Genomic DNA, 13,102 nt, shown 5'->3' with positions numbered 1-13,102 from the left:
TTGATATTTGAGGCCTTTCAATAAGTAGCATTTGTTCTGCACCATCATAACGTTGAGTATTCGCTGAACAGATTATCATTAAGTGAGGACTATCTGTAATCTATCTTGTATGAAAGAAACAGATTCTGAGCCTGACATTAAATAAGGATGAACAATAAAGCCAAACCTGGATGCAATGTTTCTAAGCTGAAGCCGTAGACCAGTGGTGGGTTGCTTTTATCGTCGTTACTGGTACACTGCTCGTGGTCTGTTCATGCACACGCCGGACGTGCGCTGTACACGTGCCTGATGTGAGCTGCGCACGCATGCGTAATCCACCATCCCTGTGACAACCAGATGCTTGCTGGAGCTCACGCAGGGGCTGCACGCTGTCTGTGCATGCGTATTTTGCCCTTTCCCATAAAAACAGCTATAGAGGGTGGGCCAAATGAGCCACTACCAGTACACCCCTACCAGCAACAACCCACCACTGCCATAGACACAAAAGTGGAATCTTCTGTTATAAAATCCTTCACAAAAATCAGAGCTAAGAAACTGATGTGTAATATTCTTGTGATCAATTTTATTACCTTATTTACAGAAACATGAGCTCTGCTGGCCCTGAAGGGAGAAAGAAAATGAGGGAATGTGATGGATTGATTGATTCGCTGGTATATTATATACAAGGAACAACTGCAGATCGTAAACCAGATGATAAGGTAACTTTTCCAAACCAGTGAAATCTCTGGGATTAAGATAGAGAGCATTTCTCTCTAGCACTGTCTCCAAACTGTGTTGATATTCATCCCCTCTTATAAATCACCTAATGACTTTATGCTGTGAGTTTTGGAGACATTCCGATGTTTTAAAAGTCCTTGAAAATCTAGCTGTTTTCTCAAATTTTGAGATAGGGTGATTGCTGAATCACTGTACTTACTCTGATTTTCTCCTCTGGGCATCCATGAACTGTTTCTTAATTTTTATTGTTTCTTGCTTTTAAAGGGTAAACTGCCCAGAGTCATTTGGAATCAGGCAACTGCTGAAATAAATGAATAATAAATACATCTCCAGCTATAAAATTCTTAGTTCCATGTTTATATATACCGTATTTATCGGCGTATAACACGCACCGGCGTATAACACGCACCCCCCATTTTAACACAAAAATTTGAGTAAAAATTTTTTTCATTAAAAATAAATGACTTGGAAGCTCGGAACTTAATGTTGGATTAAAATTTATAACATTAGAACATGAATTATAACATTAACTCCTCTTAAAAGGCAAATATGAAATGAAAAAACACCTCTTTGAGCAAAAAAACTTAATCAGAATCACTGCTTTTTGGAAAACCAAAAACCTCTTCCTCATCTTCACTCTCTCCCTCTTTTTTCCCTTCCTTCCCCCTTCCTCTTGCCTATCAACTTCATCCTCTTTGTCTTTCTGCTCTTTCCCTCTCTTCCCCTTTTCTTCCTACCTCCTTCCTTCTCCCTCCCTTCTTCTTTTTCTTCCTTTCTTCTTCCATCTTCCTCCTTCTCCTTCCATTCTTTCTCCTTCCATCCATCTTTTCTCCTTCCATCTTCTCCCCCCCTCCCTTCTTCTTTTCCTCCCCCCTCCCTCCTTCCTTCCTCTCCTTCCCTTTCTCACACACAGGAAGGGGAGGGGGGCTATCTAGTCGCTTTCACAGCATAATTTCTTTATCTAACTTTTAAAAAACAGTGTGCAAATCAAACGAGATTTTCGTAACCTGCGAAGCACCAAGTTATATTATGTTGTTACAAATTCGCAGCTACTCCATTCTTTCTGATAGGGAACTACATTTCCCAAGATGCCTCAGGTCCTCAAAGCGCTGAACGCAGCTTTGCAATTGACTCCAGCGAGGCCTGGCAGCCGCCGGCTGGGGTGGTTGTCAGGGCGATGCGGAGCGGACGCGCCGTTTGTTACTGCTTCCAGCAATCAAGACGGAGAAGGGAAGCGACTGAAACGGACGCTGGCCTCGCTCTCCTGCTGCGGCTTCTGTTTCAGTAGGGAAGAAAACTTCCTTTCGCTTCCCGAATTTGACTGGGTCCCGGGGCTTCTGCCGGGCGGCAGAAGCCCGGGAAGCGAAAGGAAGTTTTCTTCCCTATTGAAACAGAAGCCGCAGCAGGAGAGCAGGGCTGCTGCCGGCCGTTTCACCTTGCGCAGCGAATTTGACTGGGTCCCGGGCTTCTGCCACCCGGAGTATCGGCGTATAACACGCAGGCAGGGTTTAAGCTTGCAATTTTAGTTTTAAAACTGCGTGTTATACGCCGATAAATACGGTATTCTGCTGAAAACAACTTGCTTGAGATTACCCAAAAGCACCACTACAAGGCACAAACACCACATAGGCTAAAACACTACCAGAGATCTACAACTTTGTATCCTCCAGATGCTGTTCTCATGTTCTCAGCCATAGTGGTTGGTAATGGTGGGAAGAGTTGTTATGTCTGGATGGTGCAAACTAGAAGAAGTATGGAGAATCTTATCAAACCTAGACCTTTGGCTGGGTTTGTGCACCCCAATGTTGTCTTCGCTTTTTCTCTCTGACTTAAAAAGTTTGGAAGAGTTGATCAAGTATAAGGCATCCATATCTCCAGTTCCAAAACAGTAGAAACTGTAATTAATAGGTTAAGCTTTAACTTAATAGATTTAACTTAACTTAAGGTTTAAACGAGTAAAATTTAATACTTTAAATTCAATCCTAATTGTCTGGAAGATTATTCAAGTATGAAATGAATTAACATTTCTCATCTTTTACTAGTTGTTCTAAGTGCATCTAAACACACAACTCCATTCATTCATTCATTCATTCATTCATTCATTCATTCCAGATCTCTGCTATTTACCTGATAAGGAATTAGAGCTGATTTGAAAATTTGCAGTACTGTTGCTTTTCACAATTACTGAGAGCTATAAAATAAGGCCAATGGTTATCTGAATGCTTGAATCTACAGTACATTCTAGATTTCTCCCCCCCCCCCATTATTTACACAGTCAGAGTAATGTATTTGTTCATTTTTCCAGGCTACAGAGAATTGTGTGTGCGTTCTACATAATCTTTCTTACCAGTTAGAGGATGAACTCCCTAATCATTATACTGAGAAACTCTATGTGCCAAAAAGGGATGATCCATCCAGGAACAACATTGGATGTTTTGGAACAAGGAGCAGGAAAGCAAAGCAGGTAACAGAGATGTAAGGAGGGAACAACAGTTTTGTGATAGACTACCCAACATCTCTGAGAAACTTTTGTCTGAAACTCATACTTACCCATAATGAAATATCCCTAGAAGGATCTTATTGGGAATTCTGGGAATTTTAATCTTAATAGAGATGATGGATACTACTTTGAAGGTTTACTAATATAGAATATATATGTAATATGTAGACATATTGGGTGAAAAAGATCCCTTACATATGAAGCAATATTCATAAAATAAAGATAAGTAGTCCTTGATAGTAAGGGAAGAAAATCTGAAAAGTACAGATGGGGATTATTCTGATGGACAGATGGATGCATTCATGCATGTGTTATGTACCATCATATTGTCATTAACTCTTAGCAGCAACAAAGACAGACCTTCTCCAGGATGAAATATCTTTATTAGGACTAAACCAGAATGCTATAGAAAACTTGCTAATCTTATAAAACCATTCATCAGGCCCGGTATAAAGTTGGTCTAAAGTGGTATAAAGTTAAGTGCACCAAGTTTGTAAGACTTCAAAGACAAATTTGTTAATCTAGTTTTTCAGATGTCTCCTTGCCCCAGATGTTCTGTGGATCTAACAATTAATTAAGATTATGAAGATGGAGCCAGAGTAACTAAAAGAGAGGGGTTAAATCATATAAAACCAGATACATCACTGAAAGCTGAAATCATAAGACTATATCTAATTTACTTGGGCCATGTTATTCATATGAATTCATTGGAGAAGACAATGATACTAGGAATGGTTAGTGGATAGAGAAGAAGGAGCAAGCAAAGAACCTACTGGCTTGATAACATCATATCTGATGCAAAGTTGAACATAAAACAATTGAAAGAAGCTGTGCATGACAGAGTAACACTTGGCTATAAAGTCACCAAGAGTCGGACACAACTAAATGGTTAAAAACAACAACCTAAAGATGGATTTCTAACTTATAGAAAAATATAGCCATTAGATGTGAATTTCTTTCCTCTTTAAATACTCTCTTTTTTAGATGATAATAAAACTGGTCATCCCCAGTAATCATGAGTAATCAGCAGATGCATCAATAATCTTGTTTCGCTGGTTGTTCTTAATGATCAGTCTTTATATGGCTGCTCAAATAGGGGTTACAGCCTATTATGAGGCGTGGTGGTCAAGTGGTTAGAGTGCAGTACTGCAGGCTACTTCTGCTGATTGCCAGCTGCCTGCAGTTTGGCAGTTCAAATCTCACCAGGCTCAAGGTTGATTCAGACTTCCATCCTTCCAAGGTGGGTAAAAGAAGACCCACATTGTTGGGGGCAATATGTGATCCTGTGAACCACTTAGAGAGGGCTGTAAAATACTGTAAAGCAGGATATACACTATATTGCCAAAAGTATTCGCTCACCTACCTTTACTCGCATATGAACTTACTGTAAGTGACATCCCAGTCCTAATCCTTAGGGTTCAATATGACATCGGTCCACCCTTTGCAGCTATAACAGCTTCAACTTTTCTGGGAAGGCTGTCCACAAGGTTTAGGAGTGTGTTTATGGGAATTTTTGACCATTCTTCCAGAAGCGCATTTGTGAGGTCACACACTGATGTTGGATGAGTTTATGTAGCCTACCACTTCGTGGCTGAGTTGCTGTCGTTCCCAAACACTTCCACATTCTTATAATACAGCTGACAGTTGTGGAATATTTAGGATATAGGAGTGAGGGAATTTCACGACTGGATTTGTTGCACAGGTGGCATCCTATCACAGTTCCACGCTGGAATTCACTGAGCTCCTGAGAGCAACCCATTCTTTCACAAATGTTTGTAAAAACAGTCTGCATGCCTAGGTACTTGAGTTTATATACCTGTGGCCATGGAAGTGATTGGAACACCTGATTCTGATTATTTGAATGGGTGAGCGAATACTTTTGGCAATATGGTGTAAGTCTAAGTGCTATTGCTATTGCTACAGAGGGTTTTTGCACTATTAAACCCACACAATGATTTACAGATAGACATTCATTGAAATTTAGGGCCGTTGGTATTTTACTAGCTATCATTAAGGAGTCAGACTAGCTCTACTCCAAAGAGACTTTGATTCTTTCTCACTTTGTTTCTGAAATATTAATCTGTTTGCCTTTTTAGAAGCAACAAGATACGCCTCTGCCGGAAGAAAAGAGTAATCCCAGAGGCATTGAAAAGCTCTGGCATTCCACACTGATCAGGATATATTTGTCCCTAATAGCAGAAAGCACTAGAAACTTCACTCAAGAAGCATCTCTGGGCGCTCTGCAGAACCTCACTGCTGGCAGTGGACCAGTAAGTATCTGAAAAGGAAATGGATGTGGCTGGTATTAATACTGTTATTTTACTATTGTTTCTCTTGGATACATTTGGAGCAGCACATAGAGGGGGTGGGGGTGGGGACTTATAATGGATCCATAGGGAATAGAACAGAATAATTAAACCAGTATAACATTAACCTGGTCAACAATAAAGAGCTGGATAAAACTAAGTGAACATTTACAAATTTCTCTGCTGGTTGTTGTTGTTAGTTGTGAAGTCATGTCCATCATGACCCCATGAACAAAGTTCCTCCAGGCCTTCCTGTCCTCTACCATCCTCTGGAGTCCATTTAAACTCATGTCTAGTGCTTCAGTTACTCCATCCAGCCACCTCTTTCTCTGTCTTCCCCTTCTTCTTTTGCCCTCAATCTTTCCCAGCATTAGGCTCTTCTCCAGGGAGTCCTTCCTTCTCATTAGGTGGCCAAAGTATTTGAGTTTCATCTTCAGGGTCGATCTCCTCTAGGACTGACCGGTTTGATCCCCTTGCAGTTCAAGGGACTCGCAGGAGTCTTCTCCAGTGCCATAGTTCAAAGGCCTAAATTCTTTGGCGCTCAGCCTTTTCTAGATCTGTTCTCCTAGCCACCCTTCCTTTCTAAGGAAACCATCAGTATCGCCTGCCACAGAATTCTGCTCTTCTTTGGAGGTGGGGATGTTTTCTTAATACTTGACATGCCTTTGTTTGGGGACTGACAATAATAACAATCCACTTTCTGGAAGAGAATTATGCATGGTACACAAGATTCTATGATATGGAGTGGCGAATTCTAAAAGCTGTATGTGTTTCCTAACAGATGCCATTTGGGGTGGCTCATATCATTGTCAAGAAGGCCAATGGACTCCCAAATATTATAAGCATGCTACATGTGAGCAACGTAAGCGTCAGGAAAACAGCAGTCTCCTTACTCAGGAACTTGTCTCGTAACACCTTGCTGCACAATGAAATAGGTAAATACACACTCCTAATGAAGACTATTTTCGTGGGTTTAAATTGCATGATAGGATGCTAATGATGTTGAACTAGACCTGGGTATGTCTAGTTCAATGAAAAGAAGGACTAGGGGAGACATGATAGCAGTGTTCCAATATCTCAGGGGCTGCCACAAAGAAGAGGGAGTCAAGCTACTCTCCAAAGCACCTGAGGGTAGAACAAGAAGCAATGGGTGGAAACTAATCAAGGAGAGAAGCAACTTAGAACTAAGGAGAAATTTCTTGACACTTAGAACAATTAATCAATGGAACAACTTTCCTCCAGAAGTTGTGAATGCTCCAACACTGGACATTTGTAAGAAGATGTTGGATATCCATTTGTCTGAAGTGGTGTAGCGTTTCTTGCCTAAGCAGAAGATTGGACTAGAAGACCTTCAAGGTCCCTTTGAATTCTGTTATCCTATTCTGTTCTAAAAGCAAAAGAGGGCATAAATTTGATATATTATGATTACCTTCAGCGGAAGATTCCAACTATTTCTTCAATAGGCTATCAAGGCTGAGAGTGAATTGCATCCAGTTTAATCTTTTTGAAGTGATAAGGTTGATATGTAATGGCTAGCCACAAGACACTATTTTAGTTGTTTGGGAATCAGAATTGGACAGGTATGGTGGCATCCACTAGTTTTCGCCAAATTGTGAATCTCCAAATGTGTTGAGGGCCCAAATCGCAGAAGAGCTGCAGCCATTTGAAATGTTGGGAATTTGGAAGCCCTACAAAATTTGGAGGCCTTCAGATTATGACAGATTAGCCAATTCTGTTATCCAACTATATGCCTACTCATAAATCCCAACATTTTCATGAAGTAAATTTTCAGGAGGGGGGGGGATTGGAAAAGTTTCCTTAGAACTGAATAGTGTACTAAATAGATACAAGCAGGTTTTGAAGAACATGTGATGGGTATATTTAAACTTTAGAATAAGGGCACATCTTGGTTATTTTCCAGCCAGAGTACTATTGCCAGAATTGATGGCCATGCTGCCAAATTATGTCCCAACGTCCAATGTGGACAACGATATTGCGGCTTCTGCTTGCTATGCTTTGTACAACCTGACTCAAAACAGTTCCTCAAACGCTCGGCTTCTCTTGAACAATGATGGCATTTCAAAGGTTATTAATATCAGCCAAAGTGACAAGTAGGTATCCATTCCTAAAATAAATGTCTGTAACACTTAAGTTTGCAGCAAAAAGTTGCATGGAGAGAATTTTTTCTGTTCTTGTTTCTTTTTTAAAAAAAAACATGTTTAAAGGGAATCTGAAAATGCATATTTTTATGGCCTATGGTCTCTTCTACCTGTCCTTTTCCTGTGCCCTTCCTTTGGACCTTTCATTTTCCCTACTAGGTTTCTTCTGAGTTGAAATTCTGTGAAATGTTTTGTTCTTTTCAACTTCATGCTGGTACAATGCTGAACTGCTTTAAAAGTTTTTTTTTACTATTGTTCCCAGCAAAAGTGGCAGAGCCGCCTCGATCCTCTTGTATTCCTTATGGTCTCACACTGATCTCCATAGTGCTTACAAAAAAGTAAGTTGGCAGACAAGACGGGAATCTTTTGAAACGGCTTTACAAACCTTTGGGTTATTTTTCTGAGGTCCCTGTTGAAAAAAATCCACATTCTGGCCAGCTCAACCAACGCCTTTTCAATCTAAAGACATGAGCCATGCCACATTTTGTTTTTCCTCCTTGGTATCGGTTTTCTTTATTTTTAAAGGAATGTCCTACTTTAACTTATTTTTGTTATTCGAAATATTTCAAGACTGAACCCTAATTAACCCTATTAGAGATTTGGAATTGTTAATTAAAATGGAAATCCATGTACTTTTGTTGGGGTTACCATGGTGCTACACTCACCGTAGAAAATGCTTTTGTGAATAGTATACGCAAAACATTTTTTCAACTGGAAAGTAGCATTTACTAACACTTTCTGCTTCTGCATTCTTTTGGACAGGTAACACCTGTTTTCCGCATAACCCTTTTTAGTTTTGTTTTTTTCAAATGGGAGAGTGTCCTAGAGACAACACAACCAACATAGCTCCCCAAAGGCTTCCAAGTTGTTGAAAGATTTCAGACTGACCAATAAGCAAGAAAGTATTTTTTTCCATGTTAGATTTCTCAGATATCCCACCTTTAAATCACAGGACCACAAGCTAAATCCCCAGGGCTGCATTTAGCTGTAAAAGTCTTAGGGCAGTCTCAAAAACGGAATGATCAAATTGTCACTTGTAATGTGACCAAAACTAATGAATACATAACAGGAAAGTAATTCCATCAAATATGTTTAATTTCAATTAAGTGTGAAACTGAAAAGGAAATTCTGGACCAATTTTAGAACATAGCCTCCAGCCTATCAATCAAAAACTAATCGTGGCAACTAATTAGCCCAACAGAGGTTGTAAGTTCCTGCTTTATTTTGCAACATTCAATTTGTTTCTGTCAATGGCAACAAGCCATTTAAATTAATAGAAATTTTCCACGTATGAAAATACAATATACACTATCAATCGGTATCAAATTAAATGTAATTTTAATTGCATGATTAACTTCTCTGTTTACTTTTTATGTAATACTACAGAAGGTTGTTTTCATAGGGATCACAATGCACTCCTCCCTATCTCGTCACAATTCTGACAAATACATATTTGTATATGTTTATTTATGATCACAATAACAATCTAGGCTAGTTGTCTCACATCTGGTACTCCCAAAAGTGTTGAGACTGCAGGTCTCCAAATTACTAGGCAGCATGACCAACAAATAGAGGCCCATAGATATGAATAGTTGGTCTACACCCTCCTGAATCCCAACCTAATTTAAGTGTCTTTCAGATCCACACTAATTTAAATCAATTAAACCAGCCTCAATCCAATTCAATAGAAAAAAATGAACTGATATTCTTTCTAGGCTCCCAAAGTAGCTTCAGTAGGATGTGCATCTCATTCAGTGGTGAGATTCAAAAAATGTTATTACCGGTTCTGTGTGCGTGGCTTGATGGGCATGTCTCGTGGCCATGGCAGGGGAAAGATACTGTAAAATCTCCATTCCCACCGCACTCCAGGGGAAGGTTACTGCAAAATCCCCATTTCCTCCCGATAAGCTGGTACTCGGGACGCAAACAATAAATGGGGGTGGGGCCAGTTAGAGGTGGTATTTTCTGGTTCTGAACTACTCAAAATTTCCACTACTGGTTCTCCAGAACTGGTCAGAACCTGCTGAATACCACCTCTGATTTCATTCCTAATATATGTTTAATAATTTACCATTGTGTTTTCAGGGAGAATTTACCTCAGTGTTCCTGAAATTGTAGTTAACTATATTCCATTTCCTTTTATTTTATTTTTACTTTAAAGGCTGGATATAAGAAAGTGGATTTCATCAACAATCGAACATTAAGAGCCTATAATTTACTGAGAGACTGAAAACCTGGAGGGGTCTTAAAGATCTTTGTGGAAAAACAATACAGACATGTTAGCATCGTTCACTCAGTACCAAGAACTGAGAAAAAGTGAAAGAGTGTTTTATATTTACAAACGGTGTCTGGAATAAAGTGCTAATCCCCATATTATCTGCCATTATAGCCGTGTTTATTGTTCTTAAAATCAAGACTCATCTATAAACATAATGAAATCCAAGCTGAGGCCTAACAAATAATTTTAATATCTGAAATTGATAACCATTGCACACGTTATACTCGGTCAGTTTGGGGGCAATTGTCCACATCAATGTCTTCATTTTGTATTATGGGAAAGTAATAACCAAAGAAGATGGGATGTGGGAACTCTTGCCGAAGTCTTGTGTTAGTTTTCCTTTTGCTAAACTTATTAGAGTGAGTGAGTACTTCATGCAAAACTGCCTCTTATCTGCAGACATTTTATGAATGTGCAGACTTTTGTATAAACTGCTTTTGAATAATATTTTCCCAAGTTGTAATTTTTTCAGTATAATCCTGCATGTATGATTACTGTTTTTTTTAAAAAACTGAAGTATTGTTGAAGATGTTTTTTAAAATTCCCTATACTTGCACCCTGAATTTATCAGTGCAGGAGACTTTTCAAATTTTGTTGTGTAAAATTTGTTCCAACAATGCCAAGTTGCTATCTTAGAGTGTGGTCTCTTTTATGATAGTTTTGACCAGAGAAACCAAATGTTTCTAATGCTTTTAACTATAACATTCATCAGGAATAAGCATCTGGTGCGTTTGTGTGTTAAAGAGAGAGAGAGAATGTGTGCATGCGTGCGTGTATGTGTGTATGTGTGAGAGAGGGAGAGAGAGATTATTTGTGATGCTGTCATCATACAAAAGACGCAATTAATGCACATTGCACAAGTAGCATCATTTGCACCATTATGTCACCAAGGTAAGATAGGTGGTGTAGAAATTTAATAAATATTATAAATAAAACATGAAAATAAATAAACTTTGTCACACTAACTCCTACCCGACAACTATCAACTATGGAAATTGCATTTATTTAGGAAATTTATTTAGTTAGGAAAATTTATATTGGCGCCTATTTGCACATGGCGACTCAAGGCAGCTTACAAAAATATAAAAACCTCATATAAAAAACAATAAAACTAATAAAAGAGAGTATCATATAACAAATTAATAAAATAATACAATAAAATAACCCCTCTCCCCGCTGACAACATGTCACATAAGCCATTTAACGGTCTCCATCCCACTCTGGGTTCCCCAGGCCCGCTGGCAGAACCAGGTCTTCAGCGCCTTCCAGAAGAGTATAAGAGTGGGGGCCATTCTAATCTCTGGGGAAATGATGTTCCAGAGAGAGGGAGCCACCACAAAGAAGGCCCTTCTTCTGGGTCCCACCAGGTGTATCTCCCTAGGGGATGCATTGCACATACTCAATTGAAGGCTGGTGATGTCCTCCCTTAGTCATCCTAAATACTTATGAGATGGACTGTGTGGGCCAATTTCTCTTTTGTCAAAACAGCAGGCAAGACTGCTCCATTTACAAGTTAAGGTACATGAAAAGACAATATAGGCATGAGAAGATACTGTGGGTCTGCACTGCATGTAAAAGCAAAGGTGAAAGACTCCAGAATACCTGGCAAGAGCACTGAAAAGTAGCATGTTAAGAATGGTTTAATTATTTATATTACTCAAACAGTCATAAAATGTCCTTGTTCGTTGTTTAAATTGAATTTATACCCTGTACATGCGACTCACTCTCCTTAACAGCTCAGTGCAACTTGTTTCATGTGGCTGGTGAGAAATACGATCTGTCCCTCTCCACTCAAATGACTTTACAATCGGTTTTTTAGGAATACGTGCACGGGAGATATTTATTTAGCCTTCCCACACCCATCTCAACAATGCATTCTTTCTAGGAGAAGTTAAGAGACTCACCAGAGGGTGTGACCTTCTTGGTGTGTTACTGTGAAATTCTGTTTATTGTTGCAATGCTGAACACTCTTGTGAAAGGCAGAGAGGATGTGTCAAATCCCATTCCAGCTGCCAATTCTTTTCGGTGTAATGTTTTTACTTTAGTCTCTGCAGTAATTATAACATGGCATCAGATCTAGGTGGACCTAGAAACCAAATACAACATACAAGATACACGACAGGGAAGCTTTTCTGAAAATAAACTTGGTTTGTTTGGGTTAAATTCCTGCCTGGTATTCCAAACACATCCTTGTATTAGTCCCGCATGATAGATTTAGGTGTGTAGTTAAAAATACGGAATTATTCCACATGCGATCATAAAAATAAAATTTTGTAATCTTACTCCACATACAAGGAATCATATGCAAAAGGAAGCTTGCTACGACATCAGCACATTCTTTGAAAAAGTTAATGCTAATATGAATATTGCACAGGGGTGGGATTCAATTTTTTTTACTGCTGGTTCTATGGGTGTGACTTGTGGGCGTGGCATGGCTTGGTGGGCATGACTTGGTGGGCGTGGCAGGGGAAGGATACTGTAAAATCTTCATTCCCTCCCCACTCCAGGGGAAGGTTACTGCAAAATCCCCATTTCCTCCCAATCAGCTGGGACTCGGGAGGCAGAGAATAGATTGGGGAGGGCCAGTCAGAGGTGGTATTTACTAGTTCTCTAAACTACTCAAAATTTCCGCTACCAGTTCTCCAGAACTGGTCAAAACCTGCTGAATACCACCTCTGATGTTGTAGTTCAGGAAGCTGAATTGATCATCAGGAGTCCAGATAATGCTGATTCCAACTCCTATTATTGTCCCTCTATTTGGGCTGATTGAGAGTGATATGATTTGTAGCCCAGCAATATCTGAGCCATATGGATGTACTTAAAGCACCCCCAGTTTTCTCAGACCTGAATCATTTTTAACGAATTGTACAAATAGCAATAGAATTTAGACTTAAATACGACTTTACAGGCCTCTCTAAGTGGTTTACAGAATCAGCCTATTGCCCCCAATAATCTGGGTCCTCATTTTACATACCTCGAAAGGATGGAAGGCTGAGTCAACCTTGAGTCTGGTGAGATTTGAATTTCTGGCAGCCGGCAGTCAGCAAAAGTAGCCTGCAGTACTGCATTCTAACCACTGCGCCACCACAGCTCAAATCAATCATAACTCATTGGAAATGCCAAAATCAGAAAATAGGGGTAC

The 13,102-nt window shown here is 39.5% G+C and overlaps 1 protein-coding gene across 2 annotated transcripts in view; it reads left to right on the top strand.

The window, feature by feature from the left end:
- Positions 1-10,595, top strand: part of PKP2 (plakophilin 2) — a 77,208-nt gene extending 66,613 nt beyond the window's left edge. For both annotated transcript variants that reach the window (XM_032221247.1, XM_032221245.1), the window contains exons 7-13: positions 581-698; positions 3,023-3,181; positions 5,314-5,487; positions 6,305-6,458; positions 7,445-7,634; positions 7,945-8,020; positions 9,844-10,595. In XM_032221247.1, coding sequence (XP_032077138.1) covers positions 581-698; positions 3,023-3,181; positions 5,314-5,487; positions 6,305-6,458; positions 7,445-7,634; positions 7,945-8,020; positions 9,844-9,912 — 940 coding nt within the window. In that variant the 3' untranslated portion in view covers positions 9,913-10,595. The remainder of the gene's footprint in view (positions 1-580; positions 699-3,022; positions 3,182-5,313; positions 5,488-6,304; positions 6,459-7,444; positions 7,635-7,944; positions 8,021-9,843) is intronic.
- Positions 10,596-13,102: the final 2,507 nt, after the last annotated feature.

This window comes from Thamnophis elegans, chromosome 7 (assembly GCF_009769535.1).
Source record: "Thamnophis elegans isolate rThaEle1 chromosome 7, rThaEle1.pri, whole genome shotgun sequence".
Lineage (NCBI taxonomy): Eukaryota > Metazoa > Chordata > Lepidosauria > Squamata > Colubridae > Thamnophis > Thamnophis elegans.
This window is presented reverse-complemented; position numbering and strand designations above follow the sequence as displayed.